General features: G+C 35.8%; 1 protein-coding gene across 2 annotated transcripts in view; it reads right to left on the minus strand.

Annotated features, from left to right (window-relative positions):
- Positions 1–24104, minus strand: part of LOC107671767 (excitatory amino acid transporter 5-like) — a 25321-nt gene extending 1217 nt beyond the window's left edge. For both annotated transcript variants that reach the window (XM_016464727.1, XM_016464726.1), the window contains exons 1-8: positions 23702–24104; positions 19982–20061; positions 6124–6339; positions 3071–3113; positions 2180–2411; positions 1999–2098; positions 806–1039; positions 108–302 (exon numbers count right to left, since the gene is read on the minus strand). In XM_016464727.1, the coding sequence (XP_016320213.1) occupies positions 108–302; positions 806–1039; positions 1999–2098; positions 2180–2411; positions 3071–3113; positions 6124–6339; positions 19982–20061; positions 23702–23836 (1235 nt within the window). In that variant the 5' untranslated portion in view covers positions 23837–24104. The remainder of the gene's footprint in view (positions 1–107; positions 303–805; positions 1040–1998; positions 2099–2179; positions 2412–3070; positions 3114–6123; positions 6340–19981; positions 20062–23701) is intronic.
- Between the last annotated feature and the right edge of the window lie 3768 nt (positions 24105–27872).

The raw sequence follows: 27872 nt of genomic DNA on the forward strand, positions 1-27872 counted from the left end.
ATTAATATCCACTGACAAAAAAGATAAAAGATATAAAAAACAAATAAATAAATAAACTTAACCTCCAAACTCTTCAGATGGAATAACTCACAAATGTCTTACCCTACCTGATAGTGATGATCTGCCCAAAGTCTAGCTCGTAGTTGTTGACTTGAGCTATAAAGATGGCTGCCACAGCCTCATATAGGGCAGTGCCGTCCATGTTGATAGTGGCGCCAACAGGAAGTACGAAGCGAATGATGCGGCGGTCGATGTGGTTGTTCTCCAGGAGACACTTAAATGTGATAGGCAGCGTGGCGGAGCTGGAGTACAACACAAGAGTTTGTCGTTTACATTTGTGCTACTTTCAGTTCAAGGCTGGAATTCACCACTCAACTTTTCACTAGAATTCAGAATTTACATTCTGGACAGTCAGAGTTGACAGATTTCACAAGATGTTGCATAGAGTATGATATCGGCACAGACTCCAATATTTTATCTTTAGACTATGATTCCATCTGGCTGGAGCGTATTAAACATGTTTGATATTTAGAGTCGATTTTAGAACATTTAGAGCATTACACATTGTTTTCATATGTCATGTGTCTTCTAGCAACGAAGCACCTGTTTCTGCGTCTGTTGTGTTTGGAACAACTTGAAAGTCTGGAAGTGTATGATCTCCAGTCGTTTAGTGTGTGATGCCCAGTTGGTAAGTGAATGATGCCAAGCGTGTTGATTTGAAGTTGTGTAGTTTATTCCTGTCTTTAGTTTGTTATAATCTAGCAGGACCTATCTCAAAACATGAACTGCATAAAGGTGCTGTTACCTGGATGCAGTAGCTAATGAGATGAGCAGGGCCTGTAAAATCCCTCGGATGTAGACGATGGGGCTCTTTTTTGTAATGAAGAAATACATGGAAGGCAGAATGAACAGGCCGTGAAGCACCAGCCCCATGACCACAGTGATAGCGTAGAAGCCCAGTTTCTTTCCCATAGCTGAAGGGTCGTCCATTTCCAAGATCTTCCCAGCCACCAGAAACACAATTCCAAACGGGAAGTACCTGTAGTGTAACACCAGAAATAGATGGCATTCTGAGGTGGGATTCACCAAACAGTTGCACACGGAATGTAGGTGCAAATACTGGGTGCAGTACTGAGTTTTTTTTTTGTGCTGAAACTGTGCTGCATATTCAGTATTTAAATGAAGTCATTGATATTACTTTGATATTCACAAACATGCTTTTTCTATGTAAAATAGGCTCATTGGAGGCTAAAGAATTGTGCCTAGCACAATTTGCATCATGGTTTTACCACCAAATGAAACTACATGGTAAATGAACCTATAAGTTCTATATAAAAGAGCCTGAGTGCACATTCTATGCAAGTAAGAATATTATGAACAAGAATATCATAGTTTCACTTAAATGAGACTGAAATTATTCTATTTATACATTAGTGTCAATGTTAATTGGCCAGTGCAAACTGGCATCGGTGCTAATTTGATATGTGTTTGCGCCATTGCCTAAACTACAGTATTCGCTGTGAATCGGGTGCTAAATCAGCGCAGTTGGCATATGCGAAAAAAACGTTTGCACAATTGCAACATTTTCAATTTTTCATTCTAAGTGAATCTACCCTTTACCCTTTACCCTTACCCTTTGATGTGAACTTTAAAATCACATCAGATTAGCTTTTTGACATGTTTGTGGTCTTGTACTTTTAAATATTCAATGTCTGCCATAAAAAAAAAACATAAAATTAAATCACTTATTTAAAATAAAAGATTTTGACATTCAGTTGAAAAAAATCTAAAATGCTTAATGCGTTTCTCAGAAATTAAATAATTTAAAATTAAAAACAAAATCTAATTTTGAGGCACAAACGGCACTGTTTGGTGAGAATGACAAACATGAAGAACATTCGACAACTAGGTAACTCTCCATGTAGTTATTTGGTTTATTGTCATAGTGAGACATACATTAATTTTGGGTTTCAGTTACAAGATGACGCCTGTCTTTACCATATAACAATGGCCACAATTTTCAGTACAGCTTCATTCAGACTCTGGCAGAAGTTGACAAGAGCGCTGCCATTTGGTCCCATTCTTCCAAGCATGATTCCTAAATGACAAGAATACTTGAGTATTTATAAAACAGACTGGATAAAGCTGTGGAATTTCAGACATTGCTGCTACAACTCACCCATAGTAGCTGAGAAGATCACGATACCGAGGACGTTCATGCCCTCACTGGTGCCAGGAAGCGTTCTGAAGACCACATCCGGAGGTGGCGTCAGGTCAAGGGAGAAGTTCTGGATGTCTGTGCCATTGTCATCCTGGATTCCATAAATGAAGACCCGTCTGGTGGTGGTGTCTAGTACGTCCTGACCAATTGTGGGTTTGGACTTCATGATAGGGATGCTCTTTGTGCGATACTACAATTAATAATTAACATGGCATACATAAATTAACAGCAAAATCATTGTAATGCGAAAATATAAAAGCCAAAGGTACAGTAGACAACATTACGTATGCAATTCTGGCCGATATTAGCTGATAATTATTTCCATGTTATGGCCGATAATTTGTTTTGTCAAAATAAATGAAATAAAACACTAAAAGCTAAAATTGATGAAGTGGATCACAACATTATAATGTGCAGTTTGAAAATTTGATATTAATTTTGAAAACAATAATAAAGATCATATTTAACAGTTTTTAATTTATTAGTGTTTTTAAGATTGACAAATGGGGAAATGAGCTGTACAATTAAATAGCCAATACTGACGAATACCAAAAAAAAAAAAAAAAAACTTTAATACTGGCCGGTTACAGTTACATATCCTGCATCTCCACCTAAAATTACAAATTACAGTGGATGGTATGTAATACTGGCCGGTTACAGTTACATATCCTGCATCTCCACCTAAAATTACATTCTTATGTGGATGGTATGTATAAAAGGGAAATTTTGGTGTTATTTAGGAATCAACGTTTCAAGTCAATATCAGTAAATATCTTTAATATGACATTTTTCTGGTTTAACAGCTCAAGCATTGAAGGCACAAACTAATTTGAAAACACAAAAACTCACTTGCTGAAAAGTTGCTTGGACCAGGTTGGCTGGGAACATGTTGCTGATGGAGGAAAGAGAGGTTTTTTATGAATATTATTATGAATATTAATGTTTATTGCACAGAATCAGTGGCTTTCTGATTTTTCCTAACCTGCTGAAAATACTAAACTGGTTTATTCCGATTATCTACTAATTTGGTGCTGGTCAGGCTGGTACGCCAGCAAAACTAAGCTGTTGAGGCGGAATAAACAAGAACTTTTGTTGATTAAGCTAATTAGGTTAGTTATGGGACCAACATCCAAAACACAACATTTGTTGTTGATCAACCATGGTATTTTTTTGCATCTGTAAAAGCACCCCTTGCATAACAGAAGAAGAGGGGTATATGAAGTCCAGAGACTTTTCAGTTGGGCAAAGTCCAACTCTGTAACTGCAGTTTAAAATGTATGAACCTAAAAGTTAAAAGATAATAACAGCATTTAAGCTAAATTCAAACAACTACACTTACAAGCAAATACACCACAAAGGGGTCTGTGATGTCAAAATGCAGTTTTATGTTGGTATATGTTCTTTCCCATCACCAGCAAAACATAAGTGCATTGCAGAAGTGTGCATACTGTGACACAGTCAACTAATCCTAATCCAAGTGTCTTGCTTTAGTTTGCTTATCAACACACTGTCTGGTTAGCACAGAGGGCCCCAGAAACGCCAATCCCAATAACCTCTCAATGGAGGTCACAAACATCACATGCTAATTTGGTACCTCTCTAATTCTACCTGTCTAAGACTTTCATCATGAAATGCACTGTTAAAAAATAAACTTGTGGCTTTAAGTAAATAGTCTCCTCCTCCTTCATCACCTCAATGAGGGCCATATGGTCTCAGGCTCAGATTAGTAATCAGTTTAGGCTCCAGTCTTCACCCTACACTCCAATGACAGAGAGCCATGCTCTGTCACGCAGCACAGGTGACAGGTGGGGCAGAAATTCCTTATTCCTTAGTCCTCAGCCAACCCTAAACTGAGCCATGTCTAAGCTCTCCTGATCCCTCAACATCATAGCCACTTAACATCTCCACGGAAATTCAGGCTGAAATAAAGTCATTATGTCTTTTAATCAACATAGGGCATGTAAAGGTGCAATGCAGTTGCCTTTATGTGTAATGTGATTTATGTTTAGATTTCTGAGGAATGACTATTAAGTAAGTAGATAACAATAATAATGCTCATAATCAATAAACACAGTACAACACATGCATCATTGCATACAAAATGTGTGGCTCACTTTTAAAGACCATTGTCCTTAATACCTATGCTTTCCAACAGTCAAGTCTGTCAATAGGAATGTCAAGGTTTGGGCTTTCTTGTATAACTACATATGAATTAACAAAAACTAACTAACTAACAATGTCCACCAGTCAGGCATTATGTAATGAATCTCAAGATCTGGGGCTGACTCCTCCCACCACAAGGACTAACTAACTAACTAACATTTATTCCCAATGGTCAAGCATGTTGATAGGAACTTCAAGATTTTTCCTCCTAAGGACTCCATATGAATGAGTGAAACTAACTAAAACTACTTAACTAACCAACTAACCTATTTCCAACAATCAAGCCTGTTGATAGGAATGTCAAGATTCGGGCTGTCTTGTATAACTCCATATGAATTAACAAAAACGAACTAACTAACTAACTAACTAACTAACTAACTAACCTATTTCCAACAGTCAAGCCTGTCAATAGGAATGTCAAGGTTTGGGCTGTCTTGTATAACTCCATATGAATTAACAAAAACTAACTAACTAACTAACTAACCAACCATCTAACCTATTTCCAACAGTCAGGCATGTTCATAGGAATGTCAAGTTTTGGGCTGTCTTGTATAACTCCATATGAATTAACAAAAACTAACTAACTAACTAACTAACTAACTAACTAACCTATTTCCAACAGTCAAGCCTGTCAATAGGAATGTCAAGGTTTGGGCTGTCTTGTATAACTCCATATGAATTAACAAAAACTAACTAACTAACTAACTAACTAACCTATTTCCAACAGTCAGGCCTGTTGATAGGAATGTCAAGGTTTGGGCTGTCTTGTATAACTCCATATGAATTAACATATGAATTAACAAAAACTAACTAACAATGTCCACCAGTCAAGCATTATGGAATGAATGTCAAGATCTGGGGCTGACTTTCCCCACACAAGGACTAACTAAGTAACTAACTAATATTTATTCCCAATGGTCAAGCATGTTGATAGGCACGTCAAGATTTTTCCTCCTAAGGACTCCATATGAATGAGTAAAACTAACTAAAACTAACTAACTAATTAACTAACCAACTAACCTATTTCAGTCAGGCCTGTTGATAGGAATGTCAACATCTGTCTTTCCCTCCATATCACTCCATATGAACTAACCAACCAACCAAGCAACCATGTCCAACAGTCAAGCATGTCTGTTTTTCCCTTCTTGAGAAACTAACTAACTTCAGCGTGGTGGAAGGAATTTCAAGATCTGGAGCTGTACTTCCCCTCCTCAGGACTCCATATGAACTAACTAACCTCAATAGTCAAGCATAGTGGAAGAAATGTATGAACTAACTGACTGACTGACTGACCGACCGACCTCAGTAGAACTAACTAAGCTCAATAGCCAAGAATGGTGGAAGAAATGTATGAACTATTGACTGACTATTGAATTGACTGACTGACTGACCTCAGTAGTCGGAAAGAATTGTCAATCTATCTATGTCCTTTTTGAGACTAACTGTGACAAGTTCCTGACTAACTGTTCCACTGACCGACTGGAATAGTGTCACTGGGGTAAACTCCGGCCTCATTTACTCAAGCAAACAGTAACTGGCTTATCATGAGCTTTACTCAAGGTTTAACAGACAGTTCAAAGCCTAATCATGTGAGGTCTCTGGAACCCTTTATATTCTATCACTAACATGAGGGAAGTAACTGCATATTTCTCTGCATGGTTAACTGAAGCTGACGCAATAACTATCCTAGCCTATGCAGCAAACAGACTGATCCCAGATACACAATAGCACAGGCTTACCGGATAAGGTCAAGTAAAGCATCAGCTGAGCTCATGATGGGCTTCCCGCTGTCCTCTGAATCCTCCTTCTGGGCAGCTCCACCCGGGTGGATGATGATGACCATGACGATGCCCACCACCACAGCCACAAAGGTCGTCCACAGATAATAAGAAACTGTCATGATTCCCAGTCGACTAGAGCATTTAGCATCCAGTGCTGCCAAACCAGACATCAAACTGAGGAGAGAAAAACATTTTTAAAGAATATATAAAACAATTCATAAATCAGTTGAATGCAGAAATGCTAAAAATAAAATAAAATAATAAATAAAGTAAAATAAAAAATTCAAAGACCAGAGCTAAATAATAATAATACATAAAATCTCCAAAACAGGTCAATTTTGTGTCTTCATTGTTCAATATCTACACAGTAAATATACTTTTTCAGTAACTTCAGGTTTTGGGGAACATTAAATGTGAAGTAGACTTAAAAAAAGATGCAATATAACATGTATCTCCTGATATAACTTAAAAACAAGCCACATGCTTTGATTTGACTTAATGGTGCCATCACCGAATCTATCATCAGTGACTGCACTATCCTCAACAACTCAACAAAGATATCATATATGGAAAAGAACAGATTTTTGCCACCTTGAACAACCTTTCACCCAGCTGTGAGAGTAAGACTAAGACAGATGTTTGCTCTGTGTGTTGACCTCTGATGTATCTTCAGTGCATTCGATCCATTCCATACCAATTCAGAACAGAACAGAAAGAAATTAGGCTTTACAATGTAAGTTTAGCTTTACAGAGTCTACTATAGCCACTTCAGGTAGTTCTATGGCCATTATTGTCCATTTGTTCATAGGGAATGTCCTCTATGCTGATCTCAACATAATAAAAGTAATTTTTTTGTGATCACGATATAACCAACGTTTTTTTTTTTCATGATCTAGACAAAACAAAGGCTGTTTTCATCACATTCACAAGAAATAAACGGTAGGTTTCTTATCATTTCTTTAATGACAGAAAACCATTTAAAAGTGTCAAAGATCATTTCATAAGCATGCAGGGATGTGTTTCCTGAACAATGATGTGATCTGCTGCTTAACAACCATAGTACGATATATTGTTGAGAAACTAACTAGCTACACTCTAAAAAATGCTGGGTTGTTTCAACCCAACTTTGGGTCAAATATGGACTAACCCAACTTTTGGGTTAAAAATTTAATGTAAAAATTTAACCCAACAGCTGGGTTAGTCCATATTTGGAGATGGGAAAGTCCAGATAAAGTCTCTACGTCTGGGCAACAGCTGGGTTAGTCCATATTTGACCCAAAGTTGGGTTGAAACAACCCAGCATTTTTTAGAGTGTAATCATGACTGTGTTCCGAAAATGTACAAACTTTGTCACTCAGAAACGTAGGAGCAATGTTGGAACCATATTGGTTAGAGCCATCGTTTATGAGGTCAAGCAGGTGGTGGAGCGATAATTTCTGCTAATTAATCAGTTCAAGATCAAATTAATGTCAGACTATTGCTGTAAATAGCGAACAGCATGCTCCGCTTTTTTGTTCTGTTATTTTGTTGTATTTTGCAGGTTTCCTTACATCACTCAGGCGTTCCCCCTGGTACTACAGCATATACACTCTAAAAAATGCTGGGTTGTTTCAACCCAACTTTGGGTCAAATATGGACTAACCCAACTTTTGGGTTAAAAATGTAATGTAAAAATTTAACTCAACGGTTGGGTTAGTCCATATTTGACCCAAAGTTGGGTTTAAACAACCCATCATTTTTTAGAGTGGCTTTTGAAGAGCTGTACCTTTGCATATGCCAGTCCTTTACGTAAAGACATCCTTTGGGTGCAGAATGCCCATTCTGAATGTACTCTCTCCAGTACTGCATAAACTCCTTGATTTAGAGTGTAGTCATGACTGTGTTCCGAAAATGTACAAACTTTGTCACTCAGAAACGTAGGAGCAATGTTGGAACCATATTGGTTAGAGCCATCGTTTATGAGGTCAAGCAGGTGGTGGAGCGATAATTTCTGCTAATTAATCAGTTCAAGATCAAATTAATGTCAGACTATTGCTGTAAATAGCGAACAGCATGCTCCGCTTTTTTGTTCTGTTATTTTGTTGTATTTTGCAGGTTTCCTTACATCACTCAGGCGTTCCCCCTGGTACTACAGCATATACACTCTAAAAAATGCTGGGTTGTTTCAACCCAACTTTGGGTCATATATTGACTAACCCAATCAAAAGTTGGGTTAGTCCATATTTGACCCAAAGTTCAAAGTTGGGAACCCAGCATTTTTTAGAGTGTACGCACATGCACACTCTTTAAAAACTATGCTTCAATTCTCAATTCTAATTAAAAGACGTAGAATGAAATTTATACTGCATGTCAGCTTGCTTATTTTGCTCAAATGCATGATCTATTTGTCCACATGTCATGCTATCAAGAAACTATGCTTCTAACCACAGGTCGAGAGCTGTAGTTCCAACCACACATTTTTGCAATGCTGTTTGGGTATATTCATTGGAACTGTGGATTCAGGAAACACCAAATTAGTGAACTATGTTGAATTCAATATTTAAAAAAAAAAAAGCAATTCTCCATTGTATTCCAGACTTTGGAGGATTTGTAAGACAGAAAAGCCAAAATGATCTCTGATATAGAGACAATGAAAAGAGCTTGTTAGTAATGAAATCTTTGCTGTCATATGAGACAGCCATTGCTGGAGAGTAGCTAACCAAAAGAAGCAACCTAACTAACTTAACTACTAACCTAACTACATCAATCAGTAGTGCAATATTAAATATACAATTATTTTATATTATTGTAAAACAGCATTATATTGGCTTGGATTAATAGTTTAGATTACCAAGGCTTTTTTTTATTTTCACAGTGTGCACCGATAAATCATTCGCAATAAGAACAGGAGCGTGTAAGTTAAGATTATTCAACATGCATTTCTGGCATAATGTTGTTCACTGCAAAAAGTGAACAGGGCCAATTTCTGGAGAATTTAAAATAAATATGAAACTCATAATTTTATAAAAGCACTGACATTAATTCCTCTGTTCAAAGTTGCATATTATTTGAGCTGTAAAATAGTTTTAGAGTTTTAGGTGTTATTGTTGAAGTTATAAAACACAGAAAAAGTTTTTTCAGACTAAAATCATGTTCACATATGCTTTATGTCATGTAGCTATACCACTGAAACAGTGACTACTTTAATGTTTGCATGCACTTCCACTGAAAGTGAAGAAAAAAGGTCAAATTAATTGTTTTGCTAAGCAATATTAGTGCTGTCAATTGAACTTAACTTGAACATGCACTATGTAAATATATATAAAATATGTTATTTAAAAAAAATAAAAATAAAATCTGCCAATGTGGTAAGAAAAATATTCTTAATTCAAAGGGAAACAAGATTATTTTTCTGCCCCCATTGGCAGATAATTTTTCTCATTTTAAACAGAAACTCACTTCATTTTGATACATTCTGATACAAAACAAAACTTAATATCTTATGCCATTATGCTTCTCAAGTACATGTATCTTGGTAAAGGATATTTGTAATGGAAAACAAGAGAAAAATACTAAGTATGAAAATCAAATTTTGCAGTGCCGAATATTCCTTTAGCAAAGTAAACAGACTGAAGTCATTAGAATCGACATGAAAAAAAAAGAACACTATTTAATTGACTTTAATCACTCTATAGTTTAGTGTCTAATATTCCATACTTGTTTTCTTTTGTAGCAGTATAGTGTACTGACTGCTGGTTGTGCGCGAGCAGGTGCTCATGTATGCTAATAGTGTATGTACATGTGTGTTAAGCCCCTTGCTGTCTGACCCTGCATGTGTTTCTGCTACAGGCGGCCAGCAGGACTTTCAGACCATCTGGAGCTTTCTGTGAAGCACCTCTGTTTGACAAGAGCATTACCCTTATCCTGCCTGGAGATGGGAAAGTCCAGATAAAGTCTCTACATCTGGGCATACAGTATATAGTAGAAACACTCACACAAGTCCATGTGGGTGAATTGCTTGAAAACATGTCCAGTATACATTTTAGCCAAAATAATAAAAGGTGTAACAATGCATTGTTACACCTTTTATTATTTTGGCTAAAATGTATACTGGACATGTTTTCAAGCAATTCACCCACATGGACTTGTGTGAGTGTTTCTACTATATACTGTATGCCCAGATGTAGAGACTTTATCTGGACTTTCCCATCTCCAGGCAGGATAAGGGTAATGCTCTTGTCAAACAGAGGTGCTTCACAGAAAGCTCCAGATGGTCTGAAAGTCCTGCTGGCCGCCTGTAGCAGAAACACATGCAGGGTCAGACAGCAAGGGGCTTAACACACATGTACATACACTATTAGCATACATGAGCACCTGCTCGCGCACAACCAGCAGTCAGTACACTATACTGCTACAAAAGAAAACAAGTATGGAATATTAGACACTAAACTATAGAGTGATTAAAGTCAATTAAATAGTGTTCTTTTTTTTTCATGTCGATTCTAATGACTTCAGTCTGTTTACTTTGCTAAAGGAATATTCGGCACTGCAAAATTTGATTTTCATACTTAGTATTTTTCTCTTGTTTTCCATTACAAATATCCTTTACCAAGATACATGTACTTGAGAAGCATAATGGCATAAGATATTAAGTTTTGTTTTGTATCAGAATGTATCAAAATGAAGTGAGTTTCTGTTTAAAATGAGAAAAATTATCTGCCAATGGGGGCAGAAAAATAATCTTGTTTCCCTTTGAATTAAGAATATTTTTCTTACCACATTGGCAGATTTTATTTTTATTTTTTTTAAATAACATATTTTATATATATTTACATAGTGCATGTTCAAGTTAAGTTCAATTGACAGCACTAATATTGCTTAGCAAAACAATTAATTTGACCTTTTTTCTTCACTTTCAGTGGAAGTGCATGCAAACATTAAAGTAGTCACTGTTTCAGTGGTATAGCTACATGACATAAAGCATATGTGAACATGATTTTAGTCTGAAAAAACTTTTTCTGTGTTTTATAACTTCAACAATAACACCTAAAACTCTAAAACTATTTTACAGCTCAAATAATATGCAACTTTGAACAGAGGAATTAATGTCAGTGCTTTTATAAAATTATGAGTTTCATATTTATTTTAAATTCTCCAGAAATTGGCCCTGTTCACTTTTTGCAGTGAACAACATTATGCCAGAAATGCATGTTGAATAATCTTAACTTACACGCTCCTGTTCTTATTGCGAATGATTTATCGGTGCACACTGTGAAAATAAAAAAAAGCCTTGGTAATCTAAACTATTAATCCAAGCCAATATAATGCTGTTTTACAATAATATAAAATAATTGTATATTTAATATTGCACTACTGATTGATGTAGTTAGGTTAGTAGTTAAGTTAGTTAGGTTGCTTCTTTTGGTTAGCTACTCTCCAGCAATGGCTGTCTCATATGACAGCAAAGATTTCATTACTAACAAGCTCTTTTCATTGTCTCTATATCAGAGATCATTTTGGCTTTTCTGTCTTACAAATCCTCCAAAGTCTGGAATACAATGGAGAATTGCTTTTTTTTTTTTAAATATTGAATTCAACATAGTTCACTAATTTGGTGTTTCCTGAATCCACAGTTCCAATGAATATACCCAAACAGCATTGCAAAAATGTGTGGTTGGAACTACAGCTCTCGACCTGTGGTTAGAAGCATAGTTTCTTGATAGCATGACATGTGGACAAATAGATCATGCATTTGAGCAAAATAAGCAAGCTGACATGCAGTATAAATTTCATTCTACGTCTTTTAATTTGTTAAGAGAATTGAAGCATAGTTTTTAAAGAGTGTGCATGTGCGTACACTCTAAAAAATGCTGGGTTGTTTCAACCCAACTTTGGGTCAAATATGGACTAACCCAACTTTTGGGTTAAAAATGTAATGTAAAAATTTAACCCAACGATTGGGTTAGTCCATATATGACCCAAAGTTGGGTTGAAACAACCCAGCATTTTTTAGAGTGTACGCACATGCACACTCTTTAAAAACTATGCTTCAATTCTCTTAACAAATTAAAAGACGTAGAATGAAATTTATACTGCATGTCAGCTTGCTTATTTTGCTCAAATGCATGATCTATTTGTCCACATGTCATGCTATCAAGAAACTATGCTTCTAACCACAGGTCGAGAGCTGTAGTTCCAACCACACATTTTTGCAATGCTGTTTGGGTATATTCATTGGAACTGTGGATTCAGGAAACACCAAATTAGTGAACTATGTTGAATTCAATATTTAAAAAAAAAAAAGCAATTCTCCATTGTATTCCAGACTTTGGAGGATTTGTAAGACAGAAAAGCCAAAATGATCTCTGATATAGAGACAATGAAAAGAGCTTGTTAGTAATGAAATCTTTGCTGTCATATGAGACAGCCATTGCTGGAGAGTAGCTAACCAAAAGAAGCAACCTAACTAACTTAACTACTAACCTAACTACATCAATCAGTAGTGCAATATTAAATATACAATTATTTTATATTATTGTAAAACAGCATTATATTGGCTTGGATTAATAGTTTAGATTACCAAGGCTTTTTTTTATTTTCACAGTGTGCACCGATAAATCATTCGCAATAAGAACAGGAGCGTGTAAGTTAAGATTATTCAACATGCATTTCTGGCATAATGTTGTTCACTGCAAAAAGTGAACAGGGCCAATTTCTGGAGAATTTAAAATAAATATGAAACTCATAATTTTATAAAAGCACTGACATTAATTCCTCTGTTCAAAGTTGCATATTATTTGAGCTGTAAAATAGTTTTAGAGTTTTAGGTGTTATTGTTGAAGTTATAAAACACAGAAAAAGTTTTTTCAGACTAAAATCATGTTCACATATGCTTTATGTCATGTAGCTATACCACTGAAACAGTGACTACTTTAATGTTTGCATGCACTTCCACTGAAAGTGAAGAAAAAAGGTCAAATTAATTGTTTTGCTAAGCAATATTAGTGCTGTCAATTGAACTTAACTTGAACATGCACTATGTAAATATATATAAAATATGTTATTTAAAAAAAATAAAAATAAAATCTGCCAATGTGGTAAGAAAAATATTCTTAATTCAAAGGGAAACAAGATTATTTTTCTGCCCCCATTGGCAGATAATTTTTCTCATTTTAAACAGAAACTCACTTCATTTTGATACATTCTGATACAAAACAAAACTTAATATCTTATGCCATTATGCTTCTCAAGTACATGTATCTTGGTAAAGGATATTTGTAATGGAAAACAAGAGAAAAATACTAAGTATGAAAATCAAATTTTGCAGTGCCGAATATTCCTTTAGCAAAGTAAACAGACTGAAGTCATTAGAATCGACATGAAAAAAAAAGAACACTATTTAATTGACTTTAATCACTCTATAGTTTAGTGTCTAATATTCCATACTTGTTTTCTTTTGTAGCAGTATAGTGTACTGACTGCTGGTTGTGCGCGAGCAGGTGCTCATGTATGCTAATAGTGTATGTACATGTGTGTTAAGCCCCTTGCTGTCTGACCCTGCATGTGTTTCTGCTACAGGCGGCCAGCAGGACTTTCAGACCATCTGGAGCTTTCTGTGAAGCACCTCTGTTTGACAAGAGCATTACCCTTATCCTGCCTGGAGATGGGAAAGTCCAGATAAAGTCTCTACATCTGGGCATACAGTATATAGTAGAAACACTCACACAAGTCCATGTGGGTGAATTGCTTGAAAACATGTCCAGTATACATTTTAGCCAAAATAATAAAAGGTGTAACAATGCATTGTTACACCTCCAATGCATTGCCCCCCCATGTATACTGGACTGATTTTCATGTTCTTATTACTGCATACAACAAACGCTCCGTTGACTAACATAACCTCGGTTCCTTGAGATAAGGGAACGAGCGTTGCATTTTACGCTATGGGGACAGTGGTCCCCAATGGGTACAATGGGTACAGTGCTCCCCAACCCATGTTGGAGGCATCTGTTGAGACCGCCTTCCTTCTAGAGGTCAGTACCAATGGGATGCCTGGCTGAAACAGGCGACAGGTTTTCCAAGGGCCACAGCTCTGATGTAGCAGTGGGTTACCCTAAAATGAAAACATCCCAGGCACCAAGTGTGGGATGGTATATGAAGGGGCCACATATTGAAGCAGGCCCATAGGAATCACAGAGGAAGCGGCTGATATAAGGCTGAGCATCCTTTGGAAAACTCTGGGGGGACGTGAAGTCCCGAGTCTGAACGACCCCACTAGCTGCTGACTTATCAGGGAGGGTTCCAACATAATCCAAGCCTGCATCTGGGCTGATTTGATAACTGTCCCCAGACTCGCTGACTGGGAGACAGAGAGCTCTTGGCTAAATAGATTTTTAGCCCAAGTCTCTCCAGCAGTGTTAATTTTGACAGCAAATTTTAAACTTTTTAAATAACAAATTTTAAATAAACTCTTTCTTCAGCGTCATCAACAGTAGTGTCTGGGTCCTCGCTGGACCACACCCACTCATGAGTCATCAGCGACAACTTCCTCCTCATACCCACCAAAGGAGACCAGCCGATGAGGGGCACTGATCCTCACATGTGAAATACACTGGCGAGTCGAGGCGTTGCGGGAAGTGTGAAGCATGCGGGACCTGTGCTGGCGTGAGTTCACTTGAGCCCGATAGTTGAGTCCCATTGCCCTGCTGTTTCTTACTCCTAGGCTCCTGGGAGGGAAGAAACGGGAGAGCAGACTGGGGAGGACTGCCTTCATGAAAGAAGGCGATCGCAAGCGAAGCAGGGCGAGACTCATGCCCAGGCAAGCGATGCACTCACCGTGCCCCGTCTGAGTCATGCAGGGTTCCCTGCATGAGCCACATTCGCGGTGCCACATTAAAGCAGCACCTCCTGTCACAATAATTGCGCATGCAGTATTGACTCATTATCTAATGACTAATGATCAATGACTAATGAATTATTAATAATTCACTACAGGGGTCAAGCAACAGTTTTATTACTACTTAATTGTAGTAATAAAAATGAATTAAATTAATTACTGTAGATATTGTTAATCCTACATTTTTTTGTACTAATGCATAAAAACTTGATGAGACTTTAATGCTCCTTGGCTGGAGTTATAAGCATGCAAAAATATTAGGTCACACTTTAGTTTGGGGACCAGTTCTCACTATTAACTAACAATTAACTATGACGTTTGCCTCAATAAACTCCTAATTTGCTGCTTATTAATAGTTAGGTAGTAGTTAAGTTCGATTAAGGGATCTAAAATATGCAGAAAAAGGCATTAACATGTGCTTTATAAGTGCTAATAAACAGCCCAATATGCATATTAGTAATATGCATGCTAAATATGCAAAAGGAATTTAACCTGAAAACCATTCAAACATCAAATAGATCTGGATCATGGTTTTCCAAACTAAAACAACAAACACAAAGAGGGCACCTTGTCTCCTCATTTCAGAAGACCCCCACACACCAAATTTGAGAAAGAAAAAAAACCACATCTGCTTTAATGAACATTATCTCATAGAGTTCATTAATCCGCCGCCAGAGATGCAGCTGAGCTGAAAAAAAGGCATGCCTTAATCTTCCAAAAGTTCGATTGATTTTCTCCATATAGATGCAATCATTACAGCAGCCAACATGAAAAATGAAAAGATGTCTTAAAGCAGACTGTTTTAACATATGAGAGGATTATGTGTCCTGCATCATGCTCTGTACAGATCCTCATTCTGCACATGTATTAAAATGTAAACTATGTATTAAAATGTAAACAGGAAATGAAGAATTGGATATGATTGGGGCTCAGATAGTGCCATGTTATCAAAGGCAGTACATCTAAAGCATCTATCATGTATTTACCTATAGACCAATGAGCTACCAATAAAACATGGCAGCTGTGATTACAGCTGTACTTTATGAAATATGTGGTAGGAACGTTTTTAAATTTGCTGTATAAAAAATGTATAAACTCACATGAACTGATATAATGTTATAATACCAACCTACTACTAGTACTAAATTCTGTTTTGTACCTTTTAATATACTGACAACCACCAAAAAAACACAGGTGATAATGAGAAAGTCTCACAATGAATCAAAGCTCATCACAAGCGGCTTTTCCACAAGCTAAGGAGGTAAATACTAATATATATGCAGAGTGTCATGCACACAAATACAAAACAACAACACACAACACTAAAATAATGCAAAAAACATTCGTTTAACACCATAAGATGTTACATAAAACCTGTACTAAAATCTACATAAATGCTAAAAAAAAACAACAACAGTTATTTAAATGAAAAACCATCAGATGCGAAGTGTCACAAAGGGAATTCTGGGAAAATTTGGGATAATTCTCCTAAAATATTTATGTATGTACATATATTTTATAACAATATATTGTCCATTTTAAATATATATATATATATATATATATATAAAATGCATTTAAAATTTTATTTTGTTCTCCATATATTTTCATTTTAAGAAAATAAACATGTGTTATAACAAGTGTGAGCATATAACACTTTTTAAAAATGTTATTAAATAATTTACATTTAGACTAAATATAGGGTACTGTAATATTGGAAATGTATTTTCTTGCCCCTGAAATACATTTTGAAATATATTTTGGTATACGAAGGTTCCAACTACATATATTTTCTATTTCAAAAACATTTAATTGAACTTTGTTAACTTTTGTTAACATTGTTACGACATATATTAAACATATATTTAAAAATATGCATATTTTGGCTAGAAAAATATATATTTTTGCTGGGTTTTCACTTCCAAAAACTGTAAATCCAACTGTATGTAAAATGACAAGAATTGTCATGTTAGATTTATTACTGTTTTTCGCTGTTTATAGTAAGGGAACTTGCCCTTAACCAAGTCACAGATTTTTACTGTTAAAGTTGTGATAATTTCTTACAGTGTAAACTAGATTCAGAATAAAGTGCACGCCATAATCTCATGGAATTCCCTATAGGTGAACTTTTCAAACTGTTCTGCGTCTGTATGGTTGCGTGTCTGCGCGGCCATTGATTAAAGATCACCATCGTACTGAAATGCACACAGGGATAAGAAAGTGCCTTTGATTGTGGTTTATCAACAACCCTTTGCCCTACTTGACCCTTGAACACAGCATCTTCGGTCTCCAACCCTGATGAGGAAAGTTCTCATAAGCCAAATGTTTCTCTTGAGAAGAGAGCCACTACTTTTGCATATGTGCCTTTCTGACTTCCTAATTCAATTTGCCGCTTAGTACTACAGTACAAGCACTAACATTTAGGTCAACACAGACCTAACTGTTTTATATTTAGTCACTGGCCGTTGTATTTGGAAGCACTACTTTGGTGTCTGATTAGAGATATCTTGGCTACTGTGCATACACATTTGGTCCTTAGCTTCCTTAGATTAGAGGTAATTAACAACACTGACCCCGCGTAATGACTCCCTAGTGTCTGTGTTTGTGTTCGCTGGGCATCTGGAACACTGACCCATCCTGAAGTGTGTGTGTGGAGTGACAATCAACTTCCTTTTAAGACTGCTGCACCATAGGAGGCAAGTAGCACATCCGGCATGTGATCATTTGGTGTGGATAGTTTTATTCTATCTTAGTGGTTGCACGTTATAGATCTTTCACAAGCAGCATGGCTGTTAAATCCTTAATCAATACTAGCAGTTCACCAAATTTCATGTTTTAGAGGGTTACTCACTCTGTTTTTTTTTTTTTTTTTGCAGAATTTCTGAACTGCTCTTTTCTTGCTCGTTTATTAAAGATATTAGAGATTGGAGAAAAGAGTTAAACAACCATAAAAGCAATAAAAGTAGTCCACATGACTAATTCTAAGACTTCTGAAGCCATGCGATAGCTTTGTTGGAGGAACAGACCAAAATTTCAGATGTTATTCAAATTATTATCTTCAAACTATTATTTTCCTTTCTGCTGTAGCTCCCAAATATTTATCACATATTTCAGAATATTTATAAGAATATTTATGATTTATCAATTATTTAAGAAGCAATGATGTCACTGACATCTGGAGGTGCCATGTTTGAAAGGATAATGCATAGTTATTTGCATTAATATATCATAAGGATTCAGAAGACGTGAATACAGTGCACAAGTCACTTTATGGTGCTTTGTGTCATTTTTGCAGGTTGCCAATAAAAATCACCATGAATTTTCATGTATGGAAAATACATAATAATGCATTCTAAAAAATATTATTTTGTATTCCACAAAAGAAAGAAAATAATATGACGGACAGCATTTCTATAGCTTAAACAGTAGAGCATGGCACTAGCAATGCCAAGATCATGGGTTCAATTCCCAAGGAATGCATGAACTGATAAAATGCGAATGCAATGCACTGTGTGTCACTTCGGATAAGCATCTGCCAAATGTAAATACATATAGAGTGTGATGTGCTATTTTTATACAAATGCATATTGAAAAAATGTATCATAAGTGTTAGTAAAGATTGCTAGTGATTTAATTCAGCAATCTAAATGAATATGTATCAGGTGCTCTAATTAACGACAAACCTGTATGTGACATTCATTGTAATTGATTTGCTGTAAGTCTATTAAAATGTATATTTGTTAAATGTATCATGTTCCACAATTGCAAGTGCCTGATTAAGCATATTAAATGTTAAAAATAATGTTTTTCAAATATAATGTTAAATGACTATAATTGCCAATTTTATTAGAAATATTCTTAGAAATATTCTATTTAATATAAGTATCTGTATTGGTATCATTGGCAATATTGGCTTTGATAGTACTTGGTAAATGTGGTTTTGAAAAGGAAGTCAGGGAAGTCATGGCCTAATGGTTAGAGAGTTGGACTTGTAACCCAAAGGTTGTGGGTTCGAGTCTTGCAGGGATTGTAGGTGGGGGGAGTGAATGTACAGCGCTCTCTTCCACCTTCAATATAATCCATAATTGAGATTTAAGTCTGAGTTTAAAGTTATGGTGCAATCAGGATTAAAGTTAATATAAAATATAACTTAAATATAATATAATTTATTATAAAATATAAATATAACTTAAATCCGATCAAAATGATGGGTTAAAAATGTAAACCTGTTTATTTTTAAAGGTTTGAAGTTTGGTGCAACAGAATTATTAGATAAACCTTGATCACTCACTTATCCACTTGATCTTTCATTCAAAAAGCAATGACAAAAGTAACAGCCCTTATAAACAGCCCTCTCTCTTTCTTAGAAAATGACCTCCATTAACCCTTAAATGCATGAATGTTTCGCTAATCGTTATTACATATTCGGGTCTTTAGCGACCCGGACCTATATATACAGCACGGATGGATCTCTAACTGTTGCAATAGCAAAAAACTCTCAATCTCAAAAGCACAATTACAGAAGAATGTTGCAACTGTTATTTCTATGAAATTATGTTGTCTTTGCTATTCTGTTACTAATAAAATAGTTTTTTTCACTGCTTATCCTATTTTGGCACAATCCCTAAATTGAACTTGAGCAGTTTTACTAAGGGCACCCATCTCACATGAAATTGAACTATGTCAAACATATTCTACCTGCCTTCCTGATATAAATTACTATGAATTTGATATGGTAATTAATACTGAGACACTAATTTGGGCAAAAAGCACTAATGACTTGTTTAAGACTTGAATCTTAAAGCTGAGGACTTGCAACTCGACTTGGACTTGCCTGTCTTGACTCGGGACTTGACTCGAGACTTGAATGCAGAGACTCGAGACTTACTTGTGACTTGCAAAACAATGACTTGGTCCCACCTCTGCTTTGTCCCCTCTTACCTGGAAACCACTAGAGGCAGGATGAGCATCTTCAACATCCGCATCAGCAACTCCCCCAGGAACTGGAAGTACTTCACCTCCTTCAGGAGAAACAGAACCAACAGCATATAAATGCCTGCAGCTGTCTGTCATTAATGCTAATCAACAACAAAACACATCTTTCACAAAGATTATTACACGGCTCTGTGGAATACTTGATTCTGATTGGCCAGTCACGACATTCCGAGGTATGCTATCCCTCGATAACAACAGGTAAAAGCTAATAACACAGGCTCATCCGGGTAACAGCAGTCGGCACTATACTCTTGCTTGAACTATTTTTTCTTGGTGGAAGCTTTGCGTTTGTTTAGCTAATAAAATATTAAAGGGGTCATATGATGCTATTTTAAAGATCATTATTTTGTGTAACAGAATATGTTGACATGCTTTAATGTTCAAAAAACACATTATTTTTCAAATACTGTACATTATTGTAGGTCATATGCCCCACCTCTCTCAAACACGTCGTTTTCAACAAAGCCCCCTCCTTTGACAAGCGCAGTTAACTGTGCCAGACAAATAATTTTGTTGATAAGTCACAATCTATAATATGCCTAATTTACATAAAAACCGGTGTTTTATTTTGAACAGAATGACAGTGACTGTTTAATGACTTTTGATGTTACAGTCCTTTTAATTTCATCATTAGTTCATGAAAAAAAACAGTTTCTACTATAATCCAAATTGTCTAATATCATCATGTCTCTTCAAGATAGCACTACATAAAAATACTGCAGCTCAAGAAAGTTGCTGAAGAAGAACCTAACCCTAAGCAAGAGAAAGACTTATTGAAGACCATATTGTGTTTGAAGCGAGCTGAGAGACATGATGCTGGTGTTAATGCGCTTATAGGCCTGCATTAAGGAGGGGGCAGGGATTTGTGAAGCTCAGATCAGGGCCACTGTCCAAGTAGCATCATGATCAATGCTGATAAATGGCTTTCTTGTGCTACTTGCTAATGCTAACATAAAAACAGCTGGCACCGAGCCCCTACATCTGCCACTGGCATCCCTGACTCGGGTCATTTAAAGTCTAAAGCTGCCATGTGGCGTAATCTAAACGGACAGGGATGCCAGAGCTTATTGCTAAACATTACAGTGGTGTAATAACTGACTGAAAATATAGTGACAAACTTCAACTCAATTCAATAATCAACTGTCAATATTGATTATCAACTGATCACATTTGTCTTTTTGGCTATTGTCAGAGTCTGAGCAAGTTCATGCGATTTATTATTATTATTATTATGGATGATTTATGCAGTTAAGCAGTCACTCATCTCAGCATCAAACCAGCTGTACTGTTGTACAACATCTGTACTTACTTCCACAATATATTATATAATAATGTAGTTATATTCCTGGATATGAATTTTGACCAGAATAATCTGGATGTGGACAAGACTTAAAGCTCATAGATAAAAGTATTCCATATTAGCAAACTAAACAAGTGTAAACGTGCAACAATTTAAAAAATAATTAATATCTTCTACACTTGACTATAATAATACTTAATAAACAAACAAACAAACACTTTGGACCAACTTTAAAACACACTCTAAATCCAAATGTATTGTTATTATTATTATTATTTTTTTTAAATCAAATGATGTTTATGGTTTTGTTCAAACTTTACATTTTGATTTAATATTAATCACAAATATTTATTTTCCCAAATACAAAACCATTGATCCCAAAACAAAAACAAAAACAAAATATTATAAACACCAATTTAATCAATATATCTTCTTTACTCATAAGCAAAAATGTTAAGGTAATATAATATAATATTTTTTTAATTTCACCATAAACCAAAACTAAATTACCTACAATATGAAAGTAGAATTTTCACTTAAGATAAAACTCAATTACTAAATAATGACAAAAACTTAAAAAGTCAATGTTTAATTTAGTTTGTTTCAAATATCTTTGATCTTCTTATTTTTTAAATAAACATAATACTTTCTGTTAAGTACTAAAAATAAAAATAATAATAATACACAAATAGACACCAAAAGACTCCAGTTTCACCTATTTTCAAACAAATAGGTTTGTTCATTAACCTCATGACAGGACTAGTGAGAGTTGTTCGACTCGAGATGGATGAGAAGATGTGATGAGATTTTCAACTTTAGATCCTTATTGCAATAATGCTTCAGCGTTTCAGATGAGTGACTGATAATCCCTCAGGGCCACGAGATGCCTGCTTTACTCGTGTCATAATGACAGAGAGCTTTGATGGAGAGCACAACTCACTTTATCAATGAAACAGCTAGTGAAATGAACAGACTCAGCCCTGTAGACAGATTATTGTCCAATGTAGTTGTTTTATGCACTGTAAAAAATATTTTTTTTCAAAGTTGTAAATAAAACAAAGATTACTGGAATGTGTTTCACAAGAAAATACTATTTCAGGTTTTCTACTTCAAAAATTCACATTATGTTACTTGCCATGTCTTTGTAAATATTTGTGAAATTAACTATCAAATTCTGAGGGAAAATTGTTTTAGTAAATCCTTCACCTTTTTGTTTTCTGTGTACCATCTTGTTTTGGTCAATAACAAATAAAAATGTCCAAAATCTTGCACTCTTTGCATTCACACTGGCTTTGAAAAACGTTTATACCATTTTCAACAACAACAACAACAAAAAAACCATTACAATGTCATTTGGTGTAACCAACCAAAGTAAACAACGATATTTTCATATCTGAATACATTTGAGTGTACACATCTTAAAAATTCATTTCAGTTTTTAAATATATCTTTTTTTAAGGTAAAAGTATTTTTCTTACAAATAGCGTGAATTATTCATTCACAAATATCAATACGTTTTGGGGTGTTACACACATAACATTTTACAGCCTGAACTAACCTTGCCTTATCACAAAAAGGTACAAATCTTCTGATAGTTTAAGAGACTTACTGACCTTGACACACAGTCATGAAATAATTTCCTGTTTTGTTTGTTTCTGCATGTTGGTTGCACCACATGACTTCGATTTGTAGGACAAAAGTTTACAATTTTAATAAGCAGTGAAGCAATTTAGATTTGTTCTAATTCAGAAGATTCAGTGAAGCATTATTTTTTTCTTTTTTCTAATCCAGAAATTAAAAACATACTAATCAAAGAAAGGGCGTAATCAAGTCATTTTACATGTGACTTTTAACACAACTCGAAAAAAATGTGCATCATGTCAATAAGAATACTACCTAGCTCCAACTGCGGTCGCCGTGATTTTGCCAAGCAATACATGTTCCTGAATCAACATCTTTTGTTTATCCTGGATCAACATTACTGTCCAAAAATATACCCAATCCCTACCCCTAAACCTAACCCTACCCATAATTTATTCCTAAAAACTGTGTGAAATGATAGCCGATTAACAAGGGTGTAGAAGCACCTAACCCTGATTGTAAGCCTAAAACAGACATTTCCTGAAATGTTATCCCTCAATTCTGATTGGTTGATAGGAATGTTGTTCCAGGATCAACAAGGATGTTGATCCAGGAACATGTTGTACTTGGTGAAATCACGGTCACCCTCCAACTGCTGTCACTTCAGCTATACAATTAATCCTTGCCATTAACTAATGTTAGATGGCAGGAACGTTGAGACACTGCAGGAAAGATGGAAACAATAACTATTATTGCTTCAGGAGGTGCAGGAAATCAAAACTAACCTGCTCAGAGAAGTGTTTGGAGCGCAGAAAGAAGCCCAGCAGGCATCCGATAACCACGGCCAACACTGACAGGATGAGGAGGCCGTTCTGTTGGCACACATTTTTAGCTCGGCTCCACACCGCACCCAACGCCATGGTGAGACGTCCACGTCTACTGCCTGCTCAATCAGCCATACGTTTAAACACCCTGACCTGAGAGCACAGACGTCCCGAGGGGGCAAAAAGAAACAGACACGCAGAGAACGAAGAAGTAAATTAGGAAGGTAGTAATGGTGGTAATGAAGGTCCCTCCAAGAAAAAGCACTTGTCAATCCACCGTTGGTCACTACTAAATCCCATCACCCTTTCCAGTCACTAACACACTACCCTTTTCTCTCTCTCTCAGTCTCTCTTCGTTCTGCCCCATCACACCCCCTTACCCTGTACTTCAGCCTGGCCAATAGGGGGCTCTGGGACAGCTGGCAGTTTTGTCCCAGAGGTTAATACCAGCGATCCTATTAGAGCCGCACTGCATTAAGCCGACCTGAAGATGGATTAAAGATCTCTGAACAATTGGAAAGGGGATTGTTTCATGTATTTGTGAAGAAGAAAAAATAAAACAGGGCAAAAACATAAAGATGAAGCAAGTGATATGACTCAATGTAGATGTTACACAGCAGGGGGTTTAGACAGAGTTGGCCAATGTGGACACGGGTTGTGGTAGCTCTATCAGTGGTTGCAGGTATGTGTTTGACAGTGTGATTTTGCACTCTCCAGTGGATGATGGGAAACAGTATCTAAGTCCATATACACTCTCAAAAAAAAAAAAAGGTACAAAAGCTGTCACTGGGGTGGTATCTTTTCAAAAGGTAATATTTTGAAACATATTTCTAATATGCTGATGTGATGTTCAATAAACGTTTATTATTATCAATGTTGAAAACAGTTGTGCTGCTTAATATTTTTTGGAAACCAAGATACACGAAGTATAAATAATAGTTAAGTAAAAAGTAATAGTTTAAAAAAAAACTTTTATTCAGCAAGAAAGCATTAAACCGAGCAAAAAATACATTTATAATGTTACAAAAGATTTCTGTTTCAAATAAATGCTGTTCTTTTGTATTTTGTATTCATCAAATAATTTTCCACAAAATATTGAGTAGCAAGCCATTATTAACTGAGAACCAATCATAGGCCTAATTGGGCAGCAAATCAGCACATTAGTATGATTTCTGAAGGATCATGTGACACTGAAGACTGAATGATGCTGAAAATTCAGCTTTGCCATGGTAACTAGGAATTACACAAGCTTCAGTCGGGATCCAGCCCTTACAAAGACCTCTCAAAGACATCTCTCTTACAAAGAGAAGAGATGATGCAAAACCCCCAGAGGACCTCAGATGATGCCAACCCTGAAACAACATAAACTGCCAAATTTTATTACAAGTTTGATTGCAACATATAATCATTGCTGTAAAAAAAAAGTTCATCATCTGTTTGATTACGACATTAACTGAATTTTACCGTAGGCTACATTTCTGCCATATGTAGCTACATCAATTTGACATAGTCACCACTGACAAGCTACTACTAAATATACTGTAGATAACTGTGTTTTTTAATTTGCAGCGCGTTGAGCTCTCTCGGCCACCGTAAGAATTAGTGTAGCTGCTGTTCATAACATTTCGGGCAAAAGATCATGCGTTTTTGGTACTTTTTCATCAGATATAATTGTTTATGAGGACATTATATGAATGCTTGGCTAAAGATATGTCTTTAATCTAGATTTAAACCGAGAGAGTGCTGATCAGGAAGAGTTTAGAAGCCAATTGTGAAACTCTCTAGCTCCTTTAGTAAACTTTTATATATCAGAAGTCAATAGTTTTGTGATCTTACAGGAATAATTCAGCAAAAAATGAAAATGTTCTGAATTTGACTCACCCTCAGGCCATCCAAGATGTAGATGAGTCTGTTTATTCATCTGAAGGTAGTGCAGTGAATGGGTGCCGTCAGAATGAGAGTCCAAATCTGATAAAAACATCCCAATAATCCACAAGTAATCCATACCACTCCAGTCCATCACTTGTTTGTAATAAACGAAACCATCATTAAGATGTTTTAACTTCAAATCATTGCTTCTGGCTAAAATACAAGTCCTCTATCCATAAACTGCTTTATCCAGTGGAAAAAGTCATCTCGTCTGAAACAGGAGAGAAATATGCACAGATCAAGCACTGTTTACCAGCCGAAACAGTTCTAAAAAAATATGTCGTGGATTTTGATGTGAGAGGACAACAAGGGATGAACTTTTTTGCTGGTGGAAGCGTTACTATGGATTATGAGCTTGTATTTTGGCCAGAAGCGACTGTTTAAAGTTAAAATGCCTTAAAGGGATAGTTCACTCAAAAATGAAAATTTGATGTTTATCTGCTTACCCCCAGGGCATCCAAGATGCAGGTGACTTTGTTTCTTCAGTAGAACCTCTAATACACCACTATGTCCAACTGTCTTTGGGCGAGCGTACGGCATCCGGTGCGTGAGGTGTGTACACGCTCGGGGGTTTAATGGAAGAAATGTTAATATGGATCATGGACTCATATTTTGGCCAGAAGCGATGGTTTTAAGTTAAACCGTCTTAATAAGGAATTTGTTTCTTACAAAAACACTTGACTTCACAAGACATTAAGTGATGGACTGGAGTGGTGTGGATTACTGTGATGTTTTTATCAGCTGTTTGGACTCTCATTCTGACGGCACCCATTCACTGCAGAGGATCCATTGCTGAGACAGTGATGGAATGCTACATTTCTCCAACTCTGTACCGATGAAGAAACAAACTCATCTACATTTTGGATGGTCTGAGTGTGAGTGAATTTTCAGCAGACTTTATTTTTTGGTGAACTATTCCTTTAATGAGTTGTAAATTATAAAATATTTATAAAATCACTGAGAATTGTTACAAACTTAATACAGAAGTATGCAATAATTTACTAAAAACATAATTAAGGATACAGTTCTGTCTAAATAATTAAAACATAAAAACTCAAATAAGCTGTGTTAAATACAGTACAAGTAAATTTAGCAACAAATTATGTATATTATAAATTATAATGTATGGTATGAAAAATTGGAAAATATTAAATATATTCTTTTTGAGATTTACTTTTTAGGTTACATTTAAACGTATTATTAAATTAATGTTGTATATTGCTTTTTGTTTATTGTTTTTAGTTGACATTTAAATATATAAATATACCAACACCCTAGTTTCACTATCATTTTTAGACTAGTGACTGGCCTGCTGTCTTCTCTAGGTGCAGGACATTGGGGTTCTGGTACAGAGATTTAAAGCTGACATTCACACATGTGTGGAATGCATTCAGGACCCCAAAAAATTAAAGGAAAACATTTGAGAGCTCTATAAATGCTACGTTCAGCCATCAGATGTGGTAAGATCAATTCATTTAGGTCATTATTCGTGCTGTTTTGACTTCCAGTGACTGGAGCTTGTGTGGTGTGTGACTGTAGGTAGAGAAAGTGGCAGTGGACACAGATATCCAGAGGGAAAACCACAGACAGAGGGAGCATTATGAGAAGATTATCACGACATTGAAGAACCAGCTCACCAGGGACACAAACGTCTTCCAGGCCAACAATACAAAGCTCATGAAGGTGGGAGAAACAAAAAATAACAGTGTGCAGTTAATGAAGAAATTAGTATCTTCAATCTAAATCAGTTAAACTGACCTGGCAATTGAAAATGTGCAATGTGGTGAAGTGTAGTACTTATACTGCAGCTTATCACTTTCCTCTGGTTTAGTAGTTATGATTTAAAGGGATAGTTCACCCAAAAATGAAAATTACCCTATGATGTACTCACCCTCAAGCCATCCTATGTGTATATGACTTTCTTCTTTCAGACGAATATAATCGGAGTTATATTAAAAAAATATCCTGGCTCTTCCAAGCTTTATAAAGAATATAAAAAATTATCTTAAAGAAAACAATTTGATGACTAACTTGTAAGACTAGTCTATGCATTTATATGCAATCGTGATATCATATTAAAGAAAAAGCCACACTGAAGGATGAAATACCTGAAAAAATAAAATCTTATTGAGTAGTTTGCATAATCTTTTATTATTATTTCTTAGGGGAAAAGCAGTGAAGCACTTCTGTTTAAATATAAATA

The sequence above is a fragment of the Sinocyclocheilus anshuiensis genome, unplaced genomic scaffold, assembly GCF_001515605.1.
Source record: "Sinocyclocheilus anshuiensis isolate Anshui unplaced genomic scaffold, SAMN03320099.WGS_v1.1 scaffold524, whole genome shotgun sequence".
In the NCBI taxonomy this organism is placed as follows: Eukaryota; Metazoa; Chordata; class Actinopteri; order Cypriniformes; family Cyprinidae; genus Sinocyclocheilus; species Sinocyclocheilus anshuiensis.